The following is a 21,929-nucleotide window of genomic DNA, read 5'->3' as shown; positions in this document are numbered from 1 at the left end:
TGCGGGAAGAGACTGGACAAAAATCGTGCACCTATGGATGAGGACAGTGGGTGGGGAGTGAGGGAGGAGGATGGGGTGGGAACTGGGTGGAGGGGAGTTATGGGGGGAAAAAAGAGGAACAAATGTAATAATCTGAACAATAAAGATTTAATAAAAAATTTAAAAAAGATGTATACTATAAACCTAAAGAAAATACTAAAATAATAGTTATAGCTAATAAGCCAATGAAGGAGATAAAAGGGAATCATAAAAATATTCAAGCAATCCAAAAGAAGGCAGAGTAAAAGAAAAAAGGAAACAAAAAAAAAAGTTTGGACAAATTAAAAAAACCGATAGAGCAAGATGATAAAAATCAAGCCTAACTATATTAATAATCACCGTAAGTATAAATGGTCTAAACAATCCAATTAAAAGAAAGAGATTATCATATTGGATTTTTTTAAAAATCAAGAGCCAACTATATGCTTTCCAAAAGAAATGCATTTGAAATATAAATACACTAATAGATTAAAGGGTCAATAAATGATATACTGTAATAACAATAGTTAAAACAATTATTGATATTAAGTAGATCTCAGAGCAAAGAATATTACCAGGATAAAGAAGATCATTCCATAATGGTAAATTAGTTAATTAATTAAAAGCACGGTATTTTAAATGTCTATGTACCTAACAACAGAATTTCAAAATTCATCAAGCAAAACTTAAAGAAAAATAGACAAATACTAATTATATTTGAAGATTTCGATTTTTATTTACATACATATATACATATATATGTATACACATATACATATATATATTATGTATGTATCCTATCTAATAAAAGAGAAACATGGTAATTGGCGTATGACCGCTACCCTTCCCATTGGCTAATCAGCGAGATATGCAAATTAACTGTCAGCCAAGATGGCGGCCAGCAGCCAGGCAGCTTGAAACTAACATGAGGCTTGCTTGCTTCAGTGACGGAGGAAACCAACGTTCCCCGCCTGCCTTGCCGGCCTCTGAGCCTGCAGTTTAAGAAACATTGTAACAAATATAGGAGCTAAACAAAACCCCAGAAACCTGCTTTCAGCGAGCCCGGGATCTCAGAGCTGGGGTTGATACAGAGTTTCGATTATAGAACCTAAACAAACCAGATACCTACTTTCAGCAGCTGAGGCCTCAGAGCTGGAGCCAGAGCTAAAGCTGGCCCAGAATAAAAAGAAAAAAAGGAGCAGTTGGGAGCTTCAGTCCCAGCCTGAAAACAGCCCTCAGCCCCTCACCCAGGCTGGCCAGGCACCCCAGTGGGGACCACCACCCTGAAGAGTGTGTGACCAGCTGCAAACAGCCATCATCCCCTCACCCAGGCTGGCCAGGCACCCCAGTGGGGACCCCCACCCTGATCCAGGACACCCTTCAGGGCAAACCAGCCAGCCCCCACCCATGTACCAGGCCTCTATTCTATATAGTAAAAGGGTAATATGCCTCCCAGCACAGGGATCAGCGGAGCCGAGAGGCCTCCCGGCACCGGGATCAGAGTGACGGGGCAGCGCCCAAACCCCCTGATCGCCCTGTGGCTCTGTGTGTGACAGGGGGCGGGGCCACAACCTCTCTATCGGCCCTGCTCTGTTCCTAACAGGGGAAGGCGCCCCAACCCCGATTGGCCCTGCTCTGTGCCTGATAGGGGGAGCTCCCCAAGCCCCTGATCACCCTGCGGCTCTGTGTGTGACAGGGTGCGGCGCCCCAACCCCCCCACCCCACAGGCCCTGCTGTGTGTGTGACAGGGTAGAGTCATAACCTCCCCATCGGCCCTGCCCTGAGTGTGACAGTGGCGGCGCCCCAACCCCCTGATCCGCCCTGCTCTGTGTGTGACAGGGGGCAGTGCCCCAACTCCCCTATCGGCCCTACTCTGTGCGTGACAGCGGGGAGCTCCCCAACCCCGATTGATCCTGCTCTGGGCGTGACAGGGGGTGGCGCTGCAACCTCCCCATCGGCCCTGCCCTGAGTGTGACAGCGGGCAGTGCCCCAACCCCCCAATCGGCCCTACCCTGAGCGTGACTGAGGATGGCATCGCAACCTCCCAATCCGCCCTGCTCTGTGCATGACAGGGGGCGGCACCCCAACTCCCCAATCGGCCCTGCTCTGAGCCCGACCAGGGGCTGCACCTAGGGATTGGGCCTGCCCTCTGCCACCCCAGAGCAGGCCTAAGCCAGCAGGTCGTTATCTCCCGAGGAGTCCCAGACTACGAGAGGGCACAGGCCAGGCTTAGGAACCCCCCCGCCCTCCCCGAGTGCACAAATTTTTGTGCACTGGGCCTCTAGTATATATATATATGTATGTATATGTATTTACATATATTTTAATATAGAATGCTTCGCAAATTTGTGTGTCATCCTTGTGCAGGGGCCATGCTAATCTTCTCGGTATTGTTCCAATTATAGTATATGTGCTGCTGAAGCAAGCACTTAAAGATATCTTTTTTATTGAATTCAGAGAGGAAGAGAGAGGGAGGGAGAGATAGAAACATCAATGATGAGAATCACTTATAGGCTGCCTACTGCATGCCCCCTACTGGAGATCAAGCCCACAACCCAGGTATGTGCCCTTGACCGGAATTGAACCTGGGACCCTTCAGTCCACAAGCTGACGCTCTATCCACTGAGCAAAACCGGCTAGGGCATATTTGAAGATTTCAATATTCCTCTCTCAATATTTATTTTGTTTTTATTAAGTAGGTAGAAAATCAGCAAGGATATAGCAGACTTAAGCAATCCTATCAACCAATTTGACCTAATTAACATTTATAGAGCACTCCTTTCTTCTCAAGTGCACAGGGAAAATTTACAAAGATAGATCACACAGTGGGTCATAAAACAAAACTCAGTAAATTCAAAAGGATTCGATTCATATAAAATTTGTTCTCTTACCACAATGAAATTGAAGAAGTCAATAATAGAAAAATTCTTAGAAAATCTCCAATGATTAAAAAATAAAACTCGCCTTCCTAAATAATCCATGGATGTAATTTGAAGAGAAGTTATAAAGTATACAGAATAAAATGAAATAAAAATATAACACTGTACTACTGAGGAGAAAAATTATAACATTAATTACCTGTATTAATCTTTCACCTTAAAAATATATATGCAAGAGCTGTATACTGAAAATTTTTTTAAAAAATGAAAAAGATTAAAGATCTTGAGAGAGACATGTCCTCTTCATATATCAGAATACTCAATATTGTTTAGATATCAATTCCCCCCATATTGACCTACAGATTCAACACAATCCCAATCAAAATCCCAGCAGGCTTTTCTGTTCTGAAACTCATGAGCTGATTCTAAAATGCATGTGGAAAAGCAAAGGACCTGGAAGAGACAATTTTGAAAAAGAACAAAATTGGAAGATTTATACTACTTGATTTTAAGGCTTATAAAGCTATAGTAATCAAGACAGTGTATTTGGAATAAACACAAACATGTGCATCAATAGAAAAGAACAGACTTCACATATGTAGTCAACTGATTTCCAAAAGAGGCACCAAGTTAGTTTAAGGGAAGGACAGTGTTTTCAAATGGTGCTGAAACCACTGAATATGTTTACTAGTATATGCAAAAACAAAACAAAATCACTTCAATTCTTACCTCACACCATATACAAAAATTAACTCAAAATGAACCTACTGTAACAGCTAAAACTATGAAACTTATAGAAAAAAATAGATGATCTTTGTGATCTTGAATAAGGCAAAAAATTTTAGACTGTTATGAAAATGAAAAGGCAAGCCACATCCTGGGAGAAAATATTTCAAAACATGTTTAATTAAAGATTTGTATCCAGAATGTATAAAGAATTCTCATGATGTAATAAGACAAACCAATAAAAATGCAGGCAAAAATTAAGAATACATGCTTCATTAAAGATATACAGATATCAAATAAGCCCAATAAAAAAATATTCAACATCATTAATTATCAGGAACATGCAAATTAATACCACAATCAGATACTATCAGATAACCACTAGCAAGGGTAAAGTTAAAAAGACTGACAATATCAAGTGCTGACTAGAAATCTCATACATTACTAGTAGAAATGAAAAATGGTCCAGTCACATTTGAAAATAGTATGGCAACTTCTTATAACATTTCACTCCTGAATGTTTATCCAAGAGAAATGAAAATACATGTTCACACATATGTTCATAGCAGCCTAGGAACCAAAAATTAGAAATAACTAGGGTGTCCATCAATTGACAAACAGATAAAAATACTGTAATGCATCCATGTAGTGGAATATTAATCAGCAGTAAAAATGAACAAACAATTGACACAGGTAACATGAATGAATCTCAAACGCATTAAGCTAAGTCAGTGGTCAGCAAACTGCGGCTCACGAGCCACATGCGGCTCTCTGACCCCTTGAGTGCAACTCTTCCACCAAATACCGACTTCTGGGCATGGGCCACGAAGTTTCAATCACACTGTACATGCGCGCCCACACGTGGTATTTTACGGAAGAGCCACACTCAAGGGGCCAAAGACCCGCATGTGGCTCGCCAGCTGCAGTTTGCTGACCACTGAGCTAAGTAAACAAAGCCAAACACAAAGAAACTACTTCCCCTATGACTCTATTTATGATATACTCAAGTAGAGACAAAAGTCAGATTAGTGGTTGCCCAGGGCTGGGAATTGGAGGAGACTTACTGCAAAGGGATATGAAGGAACTTTTTGAGGTCATGTGAATATCCTGTATCCTGATTAACAACTCTGTATATTTTGTCAGAACACATCAACATTTTAAAAGAGTGAATTTTACTGTATATAAATTATACCTCAATAAACCTAATGTTAAAAAATAGAGTAGGCCCTGGCCGGTGTGGCTGTTAGTTGGAGCATCGTCCTGTGCATGGAAAAGGGTTTGATTTCTGGTCAGGGCACATACTCAGGTTTCTGGTTCGATCTCCAGCTGGAAGGTATATGGGAGGGCAACTGATCGATGTTTCTCTCTCACACTGATGTCTCTCTCTCCCTTCCTCTCTCTTAAATCAATTAAATAAATGTCCTCAGGTGAGGATTAAAAAAAAAAGAACCACCAACATATATATATGGTGGCTAATTTTCCTTTATTTACAATTCTAGGAGACAAGAGACTATGACTTGCATAAGAAACAACTAGTTTAAATCAACTATTGCCACAGTAGTGTTAATGTTTAGTATACAACAAAAATATCTTGGACTAACAAAAATGTTTAACAAATAAGGGCTTTCTGTCTCAATATTAAATGACTACCATTTGAAATACTTTAAATATTAAAATTTAATATTTTTTCAGGAAATTAGTAATGCCAATCATAGCTGGTAGGTTACAAGCAAATTTTATATCTGTGTATCTTTGAGAGAGAATCCACAGTTTTTATGTCAGATTTTTCTCCAAGAGGTCTATGACCTATAAACAAGTTAACAATCATACTGTTAAAGGAACTTTCTATGTTGATACAGGTTGGCATATCATCAGTTTAGGAACATGAGACCAGCAAAGCAGCTCACCATTTCGATGTTGCTCATGCTGGTCCTTCTCCTGATGTGGGTTCTGTGGCTGCCCTATGCTGACAGGGGGATGATGCCCAAGGCCATAAGGTAGAGGAGACCCCCGTCCATGCGTCTGTAAGAGGTTCATATTGTAGGCCATTGCCGCCTGATGTGTAATGATTCGAGGATCAACTGCAAACCTACCCTGGTATCCTGTCCATGGTACCTAGGTTATCACAAAAAACAAAATAACTTCATTATATACATTTTGGAAGGCAAACTGCTATAGGAAAAAGCAAACTCACAGAGGTGTTAATTTTATCAAAATGAATAACTACAGTCAATGCTAATGCGAACAATTGACAGAATTACTGCTACATCTCAACTAGCCTGAAATGGCTCCCTGAATCTTTAGTGTGTAAGGGAAAATTTATCACTTAACAGGTTAGAAAGAAACAGAACTTAAAATTGGTAATTATTTTTTGAAGCATTAAATCATCTTATAGTCTTGAATCATTTCCCCTCAATCTGAATGTATACATGTCACAAATTATCCTGAAAATTATCTTTTAAAGTCCTAAGTGAATTGTTACAGTGTTTAATAGACTGAATAACAGGGGGAAAAATTAAGAAAAAATTTAGTCTAAGGAGTCTCAATTCAAAAAATAGGTATTCCACCTTAATATAAATAACCCAATCATTTAATGTTCATGTATGATATAGGCAAAATTTTAAAAAGTCATTAATTTAATCAATGCTTTTGATTAGTTCAACTCTTCCTTTAAATACAGAAACAGAAACTTTCTTTAGGTGTGTGTATATATGTATATAATCCCTGTATATTAACATAAAAGGGATAAATACAAATGACATCTGAGCTACCTCCCTATTATTTTATTATAACTGCTAAATGCAGACTCTGAGAAATCTTATATAATAAAAGCCTCTTTGACCTAGTAAAATGAAATATAAATCCTAAGGGACTTACTATTTAAAGCAGATGATGTATAATGTTGCCAGGCTGTCTGGGAAGAAATAACTCAGCTAAAATTGAAATCTGTGGGGAGTGGGCATGAATTACGTATTTCTTACTGACAGTTCTTCTCATTGGCTGCTGTGATTGTGAACTATCTTGATCAATATGGCTAGAAATGTTTGCAGCTTGACATTTTTCCACTTTGGGGGTGTGGGCAGGGGTGCCAAAGATCCTTGGCAATGATCACCTCTGCCTGAAATTACAGCACTTTCCTTAAGTGAAAGAAAGGTTTTCTAGGCTAAAATTCTTGAATTTGGAAATATTAGTATATCAGAAAATTAACAAAATTATTAAAATATTCAGTATGTTAAAGGAAATAAAAATGGGGTTTTACACAAGATGGAAGCTCTCTAAAGATTAGAGTCTTAGGAAGGATTTAATAATGTTTTTAAGTACCAATAAGATTTCATAAGGTGTGGATTTCTCTGATAAACTTAGATTCAAGGGAGTTAGACTAATCTAACCTTCTTTGCCTCCTCCAAAGAACTGTATTTCGTAGGAAGAGTTAGCGAATTATCTATATATATAAAAGCCTAAGCAACCATAATGATTGAACGACCAGAATGACCAGTCGCTATGACATGCACTGACCACCAGGGGGCAGATGCTCGATGCAGGAGCTGCCCCATGGCAGTCAGTGCGCTCCCACGGCCACCCTTCCCTGGCTGGCCAACCTCCCATGGTCTCTCTCCCCCGCCCTGGGCTGGGACGAGGAACTGGGAGTCGGTGGTGGTGGATGCGGCCCCTTTCCCAGGGGGGCCGAGGGCCAGCTCCCTCCTCGGGGCCGGTGACCAACCTCCCATGCCCCATCCTTCCGCCAAATCGGCCTGCCGCCCACCTGCTGCGGTGGCAGCACAGTGGCGAGGGAAGGAGGAGGGGGGAAGTGGGGAACCACACGTTGGCGGTGTCAGCGGCAGGCGTCTGTTCCTTCTGCGCCCAGACCAGCGACCATCACCTTCTCTCCTGACCCCGCCGGGGCCTTGGGGCCCTGATCACCCCAGCCCTGATCGCCGGCCAGGCTTAGGGCTCATGCACAAATTTCGTGTACCAGGCCTCTAGTACAAGAATAAAATGCAAAGATCCAAGAAAAACATCACTTTACAAAACAAGAGACCAATTTACTAGCTCTGTTAACTTTTGGCTCAATTTCCCAGTAAAAATATTTTAAAAGAATACAAAGGCTTCTCAATCAAAATATCCAATTTACAGATTTCTTTAAAGCCACTAATAATCTAGTAAGCAAAAATTCACATTTCTTTGGTCATTTCAAAATTAGAAGGTTAAAGATAATAACTGCTTTAAAAGAAACTTACAGGCATTGAAAAGTTTTTATAAAAAGCTGGTAGGACACTATATGGGACAGTCACTACTTTAGTGAAGCCTATTTTATTTTATTCAATAGAAAGTATCTCAAACATCCACTTACAGGTAAAGGCACCGACATAACTACATTCCCTCCATAGACAGCAGGTACATAAAGAATACTCGTCCCAGTGTGAGGATCTATTCTCTGGACAGGGCTTGGAGATTTTCCCAAATTTGGATGAGGTCCAAGAGGGGGTGGAGGAGTATATGCTCTAATAGGATTGCCAATAAGAACGGAAGGATTGGGTTGAACTGAAAAAAAAAATAGAGAAAGGGTATACTCACTAGTTGTACATATTCACCTAGACAAAAATAATTCAAATCATCCAACAGCAAAATATATTTCCCAAGTTTGCCACGAGATATCTTATAATCAAAGAATTATTAGTGTGGAAGAGTAATGCATATTAAAAAAACATAACATAACCATTTTAAAATGTTCCCTAAAATTAGCTTGAGATATGCAAAGTATTTCTTTTATAAACTAGCATATTTTTAAATGTCTTCTGAGGCTGGAGATGTGTCCTTCAAGAGAGAAAACCATGCGCACACCTACACTCTCAGTAAACATTCTTCCAAGACTAGGAAAATATATACAAGTCTTCAGAATAAAGTTTTGACTTGCAATTGTAATAAAGCCACATACAAAATGAAATATAAACAATTATTATTTTAAAAGCATAATTCTGCAACATTTTAAATAACTGATATAAACTTTATCTTGAATTCTGTATGACCCAACATTTGTAGGATATAAATATGTTCCAAAAACTTAGGTTACATAGAAGGCTTAAATGTTTTTCCTGTTTCTGGATATGTACTTTGGTACCTACAAAATCACCCCTTATAAGAAATGACATATGAGCCCTGGCCATGTGGCTCAGTTGGTTGGAGCATCATCCTGTACACTAAAAGGTCAGGGCACATATCTGGGTTGTAGGTTTGATCACTGGTGGGGATGTGTACAGGAGACAACTGATCAATATTTCTCTCTCACACTGATGTTTCTCTCTCTTTCTAAAAATATTTCTCTCTCAATAGAAATATTCCCTTGGGTGAGGATTAAAAAAGAAGAAAGAAAGAAATGACATATCAATAGAAGAGTTAAATGAGTTCCAAAGTGTCCGTGTGTCCGTGTGTGTGTGTGTGTGTGTGTGTTTCCCTCTTCCCACCTTTCTCTTTCGAACGATGAAATCTGTGGTAAATACCATATCATAAAAGTGAGTTTTCATAGGGCTGTTTCCACTTACCAATTCCATCATTCTGGAAATGATCATTCTGGGTATGTTGGAGGCTTTTCCCCTTTACAGAAAAAAAAACACAAAACACATTTAATATTAGAGAACAATACCAGTTCCTATGCAAATTACATGTATACAGCAACAATTAAAATGTAAAGACTACAAGCTCATAATTAATAACTATTAAACTATTCTGAACTTTTTTTTTAAATATTAAAGTCATGGTGTTACATGTTCTCAGCTCCAAGTTAAGGATATCTAAAATTCTTTTTCCATAGTAATCTATATATATAAAACCCTAATATGCAAATAGACCGAACGGCAGAACAACCGGTCACTATAACGTGCGCTGACCACCAGGGGGCGCGCATGGACTATGGCGGGCGTCGGCCATGGTGGGATGGTGGAGCAGGTGAGCGGGGGCGCCAGACCAAGGCGGGGGGCCAGTCTCTGTCATCAAGGCAAGCCTCTGGTGGTTACTAAAAATTCTTTGCTCCCACGCACCGTGGTCCTGCCTGGCACTTGCACCTGCTGCCGGCGCCAGCCCCACTCACACCTGCAGCCGATGCCGGAGCCACTGCTCATACCCGCTGCCAGAGCCTAGTGCCGGTCCTGATTGCTCGGCACCACCAGGGGGTGCGAGTGGCAGCTGCCGGCCCTGATCACCCAAGAGATTCTCCACCACCTCGTTCCTGAGAGGTGATCGGGACAGCAGCTACCACTCGCACCCTCTGACAGCGCCAGCCCTGCTCGCACCTGCTGCTGGCACCAGCCCCAATCACTCCGCACTGTCAGCAGGTGCAAGTGAGGCCAACACTGTCAGCATGTGGGAGCAGCGGTGGCGAGAGCAGGGCTGCCGGCAGAGAGGGGGCCAGGGGGCAGCGGCAGGAGGGGCCAGGCGGGGGGGCAGAGGATGGGCCGAGACCCGCCCCTATGCCCATCGCAGCCTCGTGGCCCACAGTTCCTTTCAAGGTACATGAATTTGTGCACTGGGCCCCTAGTTTTTTATAAAAAGAAACACGCAACCAATACAACTTAAACCTAAATTCTATTCCTTTGCAGTTTCCCTGTAAATTTTGTATGAAATAAATAACAAAATGTAAAAGTTGTATTTCAAGGAGAAAATATTAGTCTTCAATTCTTGAGGATGAGAACCTTTAAAACATGGCCCTAGCTGGTTTGGCTCAGTGGATAGAGCGTCAGCCTGCGGACTGAAGGCTCCCGGGTTCAATTCCAGTCAAGGGCACATGCCTGGGTTGTGGGATCAATCCCCAGTAGGGGGCGTGCAGGAGGCAGCCTATCAATGACTCTCTCTCATCACTGATGTTTCTATCTCTCCCTTCCTCTCTGAAATCAATAAAAATATATTTAAAAAAAAAAACAGTAACATGAATGTAACTATAGTTTGGGAATGACAATAATTTGAGTATGATTCATGGCATCTTCAAGTGTAAAATTTACTGGGAAAAAAAACAGAAAGACACACTGATATAATGTACTTAAGAGAATATACAAATTTTTCAGAAAGCAATTTGGCAATACCTATTGGAAGCATCCAAAATGTACATACACTTTAACCCAGTAATTGCACTTCCAGAGATGTCTCCAAATGAAATAATAATGAATTTGGCACAGATGTTGATCACAGCATTGTTTATACATGGGATGATATGTTAACAACCTAAATGTCCATCAATGAAGGATTTACTAAGTAAGCAATGGCAGATTCATATAATGGTATACTAGTCTACTGTTAAAAATGACGACTTTGGGGCAGAAACAGTATTTGAAGAGACAATAGTTCTGAATTTGTGGACTTGGCTAAAAAAATTCTTTCTCTTTCCATTGGCTAAATGTAATACATAAAGCCTTTAAAAAACACAAGCAGCACATTATACAATTTACCCTCAGACACATACAAATTGCCATCTGTACATTATATCTGAAAACTAAAGGGGGAGATAATAATATCAATAGCAAGAAGAAAAATCCATTCTTGACTAGAGCAAAAGTACAGTGATGCTTCATTTATCTCTGTCAGCAACATTAAATATTCAGATCAGTACTAAACATCAAAGGTCAGTTGGTTAGTTATGAATGTGAAAGGACAGCTAAGTTCTAACTTTAAAAAGTAAAAAAAAAAAAAAGTCAAAATAGAATCATATTTGATTCATTAGCCAGAAGAGAGTCTTCTCAGTGATTGCCACTAGCTATAAAAAACAAACTTCTGAGGAAGAGAGAAGTGATGAGAAAGGAGGAAAGTGAAAGGAGAAGATGGCAGGCAGCAGAGCTGGCCGAGAAGTGGGAAGATCAGAAGCAGAGCAATTAGAAGTGACAACAAGAGCAGTCAGGGGCACACACACTGACAGAGGAAACAAGAGCCGAGGACATAGAAGATAAGATAGTTCTAAGAGGGTAATAAGCCAGTTAGATTTCTTAGTCTCTAAGGACCCATCAATCAGGGGCAACTGCGTAGTATGTGAAGAAAACACAAGGATTTAGGCAGGGTGGGAGGCAGAATGGCCCCCCAAAGATGTCCACACCCTAGTCCCTAGGACCCTTGAATATGTCATGTTATGTGGCAAAAGAGACTTTGCAGATATAATTAAAGTTATGGACTTAATATAAGATTATCCTGGAGCATCTGGATGGACATAATCTATTCACATGAACCCTCAAAGTAGAGCAATTTCTCCAGTTGGAGTCAGAAGATGCAACAGAAGGAAAGGAAAGATGAGGTGGAAGGGGAAGTCAGAGAGGTTCTAAGGGAGAGAAGGCTCTGAGATGCGGGGGCCACATGTGAGAACTGGAGAATAGGTAATATTCAGAAATGGAGCCTTTGAAAAGACCAAAGCATTATTTTATAGGTTTTAGTTTGTGAGTTGTTTTTCACCATCTATCCTCTGAATAGTTTTTATAGTGTATGAATCTGTTCGATTTTATCAAAGCTTCCAAACACTGCTCCCAGCAAGTGCCCTAGGAGGAAGCAGAATGAAGACAGGGATATTGGTTTTCTCCCTGCTAATTCTGCAGGTGCCCATGAAACAGACATTGTTATAAATGATTCTTGGAGGGAGTGAGGCAATGAGGATTGGCTAGATTACTCACTCCTGGATCCCCTAACATTTTGTACCTTTGCTAAACCTTATCACAGAACTGATTATCTTAGTGAGGAGAATAAAGTTATTTGCTAAGCAGCAAAAGGTATGTTTTGTTGACAAACACAGCCCTGAGGTAGCAGTTCCTGGAACATTTTTAACCATGATCCAGCCTTCTGATTATTTTATCTATATGAAATCTTACTTGGATTTTAAAGCTTAGTCTAACATTGACAATACTAATTTTTAAGATTTCTTATGCCCAGAACTGTGCTGAAAGTTAAACATTAAGAAATCTAGGGGGAAATCATATGGCTTAGTATCATGTTTTCAGAAATAGCACCTTTTTCTAACAATGAAGTAAGTTTTCCTTTATCAAAAGACTCCAGCACATAAAATAAATTATCTAGGATTTGTTTCAAAATTTTCTAGTGGGTGTATGTGGTGGTGGTGGAGTGGAGGAAGTAGAATATAGATGAAACAAGATTAAGTTAATCATTAATGAAGTTGAATAAGAAATTTGTTATACTATTCTCTATTTAAGTAAATGTTTGAAATTTTCTATAATAGAAAATTAAATAAAAAGGGACACCAGTGCAAATTCAAACCTCAAAACAATTTCATGGAAATAAAAAAGAATACGGGGAGAGGAAGGAGGTAAGGTGATAGAAATAACCTTTGGTTCACAATACCTCAGTTATTTATACTACTGATTATTGCATATGACATAAATAATAATTTACAATAACCAGGTAGATAGATGATTTGGTGAACCACTGTGCTACTGATATAAAAATAACAGATACTATCTACTGATTCAGTGAAGATTCTCTAAAAAGTTTTTAAAATTGGGGAGGTGGCTGCTTTGGACTTTAATTACACAATTTTCTCATTGAAAGAAAAAAGCCACACTGCTGGCTGCATCATACCCATTATTCACTTATCAGATACTTACTGAGCAACCACTATGTGCAGAAAGTGGGGCTAGACTTCAGGGAGTTTATGGTTTTGGAAGAGCAAGTAAATTCAACATATATTTTCTTCACCTTTCAAATAAAACCAGCCCAGCGGTTTGGCTCAGTGATTAAGCATTGACCTATGAACCAAGAGGTTACTGGTTCGATTTCTGGTCAGGGCACATGCCCGGTTTGCTGGGTTTCAGGCTCAACCCCGAGTAGGGAGCGTTCAGGAGTCAGCCGATCAATAGATGTGTTTCTCATCAATGTTTCTATCTCTCTACCAGTCTCCCTTCCTCTCTCTAAAATCAATAAAAACATATTTAAAAAAAGCAAATTGCAGAATCTTGCTTAGGATCAGCAGACATTTGCTATGATGGCTTGAATCTAGCTGAATCTAAAGCACATTAATTGATGCTCACTTTGCTCGATTAAAGGAAGAGTTTATTGTATTTAAGAATGTGCAAAGGGTAAAATGACTTTGCAACATTTTAAATAAAAATAAAATGTAAACATTTCTACCTGGGGTCCTTACTCCTCACATACCCAAAGCTTAAAGCCTTTTGCATAAACTCTTTCTTGAACTTCACTCACTCATCTGAAAAATACTTCAAAGCACCTAAGATGAGCCACACGTTGTACTAGGCACAGAGGCTAGAGAGCGGTAACTAATACAGGCAAAAATCTCTGCCCTAATGGAGCACATATTCTAGTTTTTGACATGTCTCCCCACTACCTCCACCCACTCAATAGACCCCTAAACAAGATCTGGCCATTACCCTCCAACATCTGCCACTGGAGGCTAATTTGCTTATCTCTACTTCTCTAGCACCTACCATAATGGCTGGCATGTAGAAGAAACTTAACTGTTTGATTAAAAAAATATATTATTTATTAATAGTTTAAGCTTTAGAAATCTAGAAGGTTCATTTAAGTAAAATTCTTAATCCCCTAGTAACTCCAAGTCACTAACGCATTATTGTACACTAGAGGCCCAGTGCATGAATTCATGCACCAGTGGATCCCTCAGCCTGCCTGTGGGATTGGGCAGAAACCGGCTCTCTGACATTCCCCAAGGGGTCCCAGATTGTGAGAGGGCGCAGGCCAGGCCGAGGGACCCCACCAGTGCACAATCGGGGCCAGGGAGGGACGTGGGAAGTTGGCCGGCCTGGGAGGGACCGCAGGAGGGCTCCAGAGCATGTCCGGCACATCTCATTCAGTCCCGATCAGCTGGACCCCAGCAGCAAGCTAACCTACCGGTCGGAGCATCTACCCCCTGGTTGGCAGTGCACGTCATAGCGACTGGTTGACCGATTGACTGTCTGCCCCATGGTGGTCAGTGCACATCATAGTAAGTGGTTGAGCAGCCTTAGCATATCATTAGCATCTTACACTTTGATTGTTTGAACAGCCGACTGGTGGACTGGACACTTAGCATATTAGGTTTTTATTATATAGGATTAGGTTCATTTTTATTAAACTAAGAATATATAATAGTATATTACATAGAAAGTAGTTCTATTTTCAGCTTAATACCGATTTAGCTAAAAAACTTTCCAGATAATAAACCATTAATTATTGCTTACACATTAGGTTTTACGTTTTTTAAATGAAGCCCAAAACTGACATACTCTATTAAATACACCAAAACACTGGAACAAATACTAAACATGTCATTCTCACAACTTTCTGTCCTAGATGATAAGTGAATTTTTTTTTCAGGCAGTATAGTAAATAAACCAGCTGTCTCTGCCCAAAATAACTATGGTTCAAAAGTAGAAATGGCTTTGACTTTCCCACCTCCACTTCCTCTCACTGGATTACTTCTTATACAACAAATATAGGTCAAAATCAACTAAAGTAACCTTCAAGAAGTTGGCCAAATTTTCTCACTGTGGCAAATACCACTTGAAATGAACCAGTATTGAAATGAACATGTCTAGTATTATAGAACATATAAAGTGTGCTCTCAATTAATTTTGGCTGATCAATTGCAAGTAACATGGCCAATGCTCAACTATCCACATGGACCTAGAATGATGGTTTTTGTTATCCACATAATAAATACGGATTTCAAAACAGATAACTCATTTTATAGAAGATTTGTACTTCTAGGCATACTTAATCAAGAAAGGATTAGACCTATTTTCTTCACACAGATATCGTTATGTTATTCCTTACAAAAATATGTTTTTAATAAGTGTGCTAGTCTAGTCTTTTAAATTTGCTTTGTATTATTCACATCTTGCTAAAATAAGTCTATCAGTAGAGAGGAGTAGGATATTATATTATTCAAAGGATACAAGAAGAAATCAGGTAAGTGAAAACTTTTTGAGGATGACCATGACATTAACCATGGCTAAACACCACATTGTATTTCCACACTAGACAACTTCCTTTCAGAAACTATTTGCTGAATACCTAAAGTAACTAGCAGCTCAATAAACCTTTGACACCTCTGCACTTTTCTCTCACTTTAGCCTCTTCAAATTTCATTAACAGGCTATACCTTGGGGGGTGATTGCTGCAGCTTGTTGGCACTTCCTGAATGCTGCAGTCTTAGGGCCCGGGGAATAAATTCGGGTGCCAGTGGATTCAACACATATGTCTTCTTTAGTTCTAAAGCCTCTAGTTGAGCTTTGATCTGTTCAAAAGTGATTCCGTGTAGGCTATTATTTTCATGACACAGGGCAATAAACCGCTCCCAAAATTTCCTACAGAAAAGATTGAGAAGATCAGTTTACTATTTCAGTGGGTGAGAGCACAGAAATAAACATAAGCTACTGAAGATCATTTCAAATTTCCTTCCCCCACCCTAACTCCTCAGGTTCGATATTCATCTGTGATTCAGATATAATCTTCCCACTAAATCATAAAACTTCAGAGGTTGATTCTGAAATGAGAGCCATGTCTAGTATGCTCTCAATTAATTTTGGCTGATCAATCGCAAGTAACATGGCCAATGCTCAACTATCCCCATGGACCTAGAATGATGGTTTTTGTTATCCACATAATAAATAAGGATTTCAAAAAACATAACTCATTTTATAGAAGATTTGTACTTCTAGGCATACTTATATATACATATATGTACACAGATACATTATATACACATACACATATCATATATATCACACACATACACATGCACACGCAAATTAAACTAGTTTAAATTATAGAGCCAACGTAGCCTGGTGCTGGATAACAAAGAAAAGCCAACTCAGGACGTAAATCTGATACACAAAGTAGATAAACCCCTCATGAGGATTCTTAAGAAATAACTAGCTATTCCTGTATTTTTCTCTTACTTAACAAATGCTTGTCACAAGCACAAGTTATCACATTGACTAAGTTGAGTTAAATTAATTATGAAAAATACAGGAAGTTGGAGCAGTAATTTTAATGCTGATTATTCATTTCCTAATCACATTAATAAATATTAAAGGAGAAAAATACATTCAAAACTTGTTGTAGTTGTATACTGTTGCTCCTAGAGGTGAAAATTGATCTCTAATGTAAATAAAATATTAAAAACAGATTATAAAAGACAACATATAAAATGTTTAAAAATTTTAAATGACTATTGTAAATATGCATGCCTATCTTTAATATGAGGTTCAAATAATGTTTTATTATGCTATAAAAGATATGTGAAATGGATTCCCAAGTTGGTATCCTTGTGTCCATGTGGATAGCAGGTAATCAAGATGGCTTCAAGAAGCATAAGTGAAAAGGTTTATATTATAAAAGTTAGCATATGAATGAAAATTAGGTTATTAATATATTCATAAAACTTTGCAGTTTGATTTCAAAGTATGTTTCTCTCACCTATATCTTCTACCATCTTTTCTAATTTCTTAAAGATGAGTTTAAAAGATGGGTCCTGAAAAAATTTCAGGCCCAAATGCCAACAACAGGAAAAGTAGAAAATGCTACAAAATATTATCATGTATTCTTGACAATAAGTCATAAAGGCTAACAATTTAGTCATTCAGTTATAGGATGTGTGTGTTTTTAAGAAACACACACTAAAATCTGCTCTTTATTTTTTATTCTTAAGCACTCTTCTGAAGGAATCAAGAAATTTTTTTCCTCATAGTCTAATAGCTAAGGAAGGACTACCTTTAATTAGCACTCAGGATCTAAAAATCCATAAACTTTCCCACCCTTTTGATTTAAAAAGCCACAATATTCAACTGTTTGAATATTTATCAACACAATTCTACTACATGCTGTATTCAAAAGGAAGTTTTTGGTCTAATTGATAAAATATCAGTTTTATAAGAGTGTCATTTCATATCTGTATGAAACCTCAAGACACACTAACACAACAAGGAGAGAATGGATTGGCTTTAATTCTAGCTCAGTTGTTAATATCAATTTCTTACAATATATTTTCAGCTTACTTGGCCAAAATACTAGAACTTTGCTCTATTTTCAAGCTACCTTTTAAACTCCATACTTTCTTCCTATACTGCCCTCACTGACCTCAAATGCAAGGAACAGGAGTTGAAGTCCCTTCAAACAACCTCAGACTCAACAAGAAGCTAGTAGCTCCCTGACAGTCTGTCTGTAAAAACTCAGGAATCTCAAAGCAGCAGCCTTTACACTGAAAGTCTCCAATTCAAAAGTAATACTAAACACTGTAAGTTAATCAAGTTAAACTAGTTCTGAAAGTAACCTGAAATTTCCATTTGAAATCTCACTTCTATTTTAATTGCCCCATTGAGATAGCAAAATTGGTCAAGAGCCTGGATTCCAGAACTAGACTGCTTGGATTCAAAGTGGCTGTCATTCATTCAGTAGCTGTGTAACTTCAGGCAAATTACTTAACTTCTCTTTGTACCTCAGTTTCTTCATGTGTAAAATAGGGCACCAACAGTATTATTATTAAACTTTTTATTATTGAAATATTTTATTATCAACAGTATTATATTTTATTATTGAGAAGACTTCTCACTTTTAAACTTCTCAGAAAAAGATTTTTATTCCTTTAAAAATTATTTGTTTTAAAGCTAAAACTTTTCATTTTTTCTCTCTTTGTAAAGGCTCAAGACTATTTGCACTGACCTTGAATTCCTTAATACTTTAATGAAGCACTATGCATGGCATCATAAGACATTTCTGAACACTTAACTGAAAGATCAATTGAGAATTTCATCTACGCTCAAAATGAGAATAAGAATTCACCACTAAGGCTTCACCAAGTCTTAGACCCTCCCTAAAATCTGAACCTATTTTTTATGTTAACAATTTTTTCAAGTGTGTCTCTACACTTTTAAGTATTTCAAAAGACATAACATTTAGTTTTAATCACTACATGGATGCAAAATTTGGTTTTATTTTTTATGCTTCAAGGATCACTGATAAAACATTGAAAAATCACTTGATGTCCTTAGGTGACAGAGTGTGTGTGTTTGTGTGTGTGTGTGTGCAGACACACATACACACACCTCTACACATATGTGAAATACATTTATATCTCACAGAGTAAATGGAACTTGCAAATAAAGAAACTCAGCTAAATAGAAGACCTTCCCCAAATATATTGGTTTGGAGACATGTATGACTCCCCTCCTTGCCTCTCTCCATTTATAGATTTATCCTGGGAAAGGCAGGGTAAACCAGTGAGAAGAGCTTGGGTTTTCAAGTCAATCTGACATCTGTGTGAGTGAACCACTTAACAGCTATGTGACCCTGGCAGTAATTTCAACTCTCTGAATCAGGCAGCCCATCTAAAATGAAAATAAAACACCCACATTGCAGGGCTGTCGGGATGACTGAACATGGCAAAGTATGCAAAACACTTAACCTAGCACCTGGCACAGAGAAAGCTATCAATAAACAGTAGCTATCCTATATAATAAAAGAGTAATATGCAAATTAACCCTAACAAAATTACCAGGAACGACGGGTCGCTATGATGAGCACTGACCACCAGGGGGCAAATGCTCAACGCAGGAGCTGCCCCCTGGTGGTCAGTGCACTTCCACAGGGGGAGCTCCACTCACCCACAAGCAGTGCTGATGGCTGCGAGCACAACAGTGGTGGCGGGAGCCTCTCCCACCTCTTTGGCAGCACTAAGGATGTCGGGCCTAAGCCTCAGGACATCTCCTGAGGGCCTAAGTTGGCAGGTGGACATCCCCCAAGGGGTCCCAGTCTGTGAGAGGGCACAGGCTGGGCTAAGGGACCCCCCACCCCCAAGCACATGAACTTTCATGCACTGGGCCTCTAGTAAATAAAGTACAACAAAAAAGATTATATAGTCGGTTGCCTTCTAAAGTGATAGCATGTACACAGTAATTATTCCTTGAAAACTTGATCACTATTTGGAAATATCATATTAGTGTTTTTTTAAATATCAAATGGGCGAGAGGATGAATGATTAGATCAAATTACAAAAAATGTATGCCTCCATTTTTATAGTACCTAAGAATCATATTATGATCTCCAGGTTTACTTGTATTGTGAAATTAAATTTCTAACAAATTTAGAAAGATTAAAGCATAAATATCCATAGTCCTCAACCATCAGCTCTTGGATGCAGTGGTTCTCAACCTTCTGGCCCTTTCAATACAGTTCCTCATGTTGTGACCCCACCATAAAATTATTTTCGTTGCTACTTCATAACTGTAATATTGCTACTGTTATGAATCATAATGTAAATATCTGATATGCAGGATGGTCTTAGGTGACCCCTGTGAAAGGGTCGTTCGACTGCCAAAGGGGTCGCGACCCACAGATTGAGAACTGCTGGATTAGAGCCATGATTAAACAGTCCAAATAGCATAATCAACATTCCTATTTAGCTATTGGTCACATGACTTTTTTCTCCCTACACAATATACTTACTTCTCTGAAAGTATTTTGCTTAGCTTACAAATTAATTTGTAGTCTCTCGAATACCCCAGCTTAGCAATAAGAAATAAGCAACCAGTAGAATTGGCTTCAAGTTAAAAATTAAGAAACTAAATCTGCCAGCATGGCCTCAGAAAGAATCATTCACCCATTTGCTCTGAGAAAGTAACGGTTTTTATCAGAGATGGGGTGAAAATGCTGATCTCATACAATTCACAGTCCTTTACTCTATAGGAAGGGGTAAAGATTTTTAAAAAGTGTTCATGTTGGTAAATATTTGGAGTTATTTATAAGGAGAATCCAAAACACATGCGGCTCAACATTATTATTTTACCTATTCATTCACCCAACAGTTTTTAGTTAGTTTTAATACATGCCATCCCATTTTACACATGTGTTTTAATCTATTAAATTCGAATCAAACTATATGTACTCTCACATTTATCAAATAGTAAACAGAAGAAAAATGATACACTATCACAGCAATATTCCACCTACATACACTTTCAATAAACAATAAAATAACTAAAGTAAAATTCTCGGGAGGAAGGCCAAATTAATATGCTTAATTTTATTAATTTGTAACTTGAAATTAATATATTTCCTTCCCCAAGTCTTTGTCATTGCCAGCTAAAAATAAATGGAAATCTATATTTTAAATATGAAATCAAAACATATTTTACAGCAGAATTGTTTAGCTATACATTCATAAACCATTGAAGTTGTGTGCTTTTGTTGTTGTTAATCCTCACATGAGTATATTTTTCCACTGATTTTTAGGGAAAGTGGAAGAGAGAGGGAAAGACAGAGAGAAACATCGATGTGAGAGAAACACATAGATTGGTTGCCTCCTGCACGAGCCCTGACTAGAGGAAGAGCCTGCAACCAAGGTATGTGCCCTTGACTGGAATGAAACCCAGGACCCTTTGGTCTGCAGGCTGATGCTCTATCCGCTGAGTCAAACTGGCTAGGGCCATTCAAGTTTTAAAAGGTTATTTTTCATAACGTAACCATAAATTAAAGCTCCTCTGGATCCCTTTGTTAATGGTTTTCCCTATTAAGAATATGAACTTCTTTTGGAGTCCTAAACTCTAATACTTGCAGCTTATTCTTAATGGTCTCAAATGGTTACCCTTTCCATAGAATGCTTTTTTGCTGCTGAAATAGAAAAAAGACAGTAAAATATTGCCATATCTATATTGCAACAGAAAGCCTAGTTTAAAGAGGGCCACTTTCTACTTTAATTCTAACATATCAAAAAGGCATATTTAGAACTGTCTATATCACTTTCTACTATTCTGAACTCATTTTGACAGGTACTACAATACTTAAAAAATTTTAAGTAGACCTGGCCAGTTTGGCTCAGTGGATAGATTCGGCCTGCAGACTGAAGGGTCCCAGGTTCGATTCCAGTCAGGGGCATGTACCTTGGTTGCGGGCACATCCCCACTAGGGGGTGTGCAGGAGGCAGCTGATCGATGTTTCTCTCTCATTGATGTTTCTAACTCTCAATCCCTCTCCCTTCCTCTCTGTAAAAAAGTCAATAAAATATATATATTTTTAAAAATTTTTAAGTAATCCCTACCATTTTTTCATAAAATATTATAAATTTCTATTCTAATGATTTTTTGTTAATGTTAACATAGTTTTTAAATACTGCAAATGCCAAGTCTTATATTGCTGGCTTCATGCAGTTAAAATCCCTGTTAACTGGTATAAATCAAAAGTGTATAGAGAAAATTTTTATGTTAACATTTTAACAGCACTTTAGTAGAAATAGTTACTATGACTACAAATCTAAGTAATACCAACAATGATATCCAAAGACAAGTAACAAACAACTTTTAACCACCCTGATTTTCA

The 21,929-nt window shown here is 38.5% G+C and overlaps 1 protein-coding gene across 1 annotated transcript in view; it reads right to left on the bottom strand.

Annotated features, from left to right (window-relative positions):
- Nucleotides 1-21,929, bottom strand: part of HELZ (helicase with zinc finger) — a 123,826-nt gene that overhangs the window by 26,722 nt on the left and 75,175 nt on the right. The window contains exons 25-28 of the mRNA XM_081109694.1: nt 15,718-15,922; nt 9,164-9,215; nt 7,975-8,165; nt 5,531-5,738 (exon numbers count right to left, since the gene is read on the bottom strand). Of these exons, the coding sequence (XP_080965820.1) occupies nt 5,531-5,738; nt 7,975-8,165; nt 9,164-9,215; nt 15,718-15,922 (656 nt within the window). The remainder of the gene's footprint in view (nt 1-5,530; nt 5,739-7,974; nt 8,166-9,163; nt 9,216-15,717; nt 15,923-21,929) is intronic.

The sequence above is a fragment of the Myotis nattereri genome, assembly GCF_964212035.1.
Source record: "Myotis nattereri genome assembly, chromosome: 16".
Lineage (NCBI taxonomy): Eukaryota > Metazoa > Chordata > Mammalia > Chiroptera > Vespertilionidae > Myotis > Myotis nattereri.
This window is presented reverse-complemented; position numbering and strand designations above follow the sequence as displayed.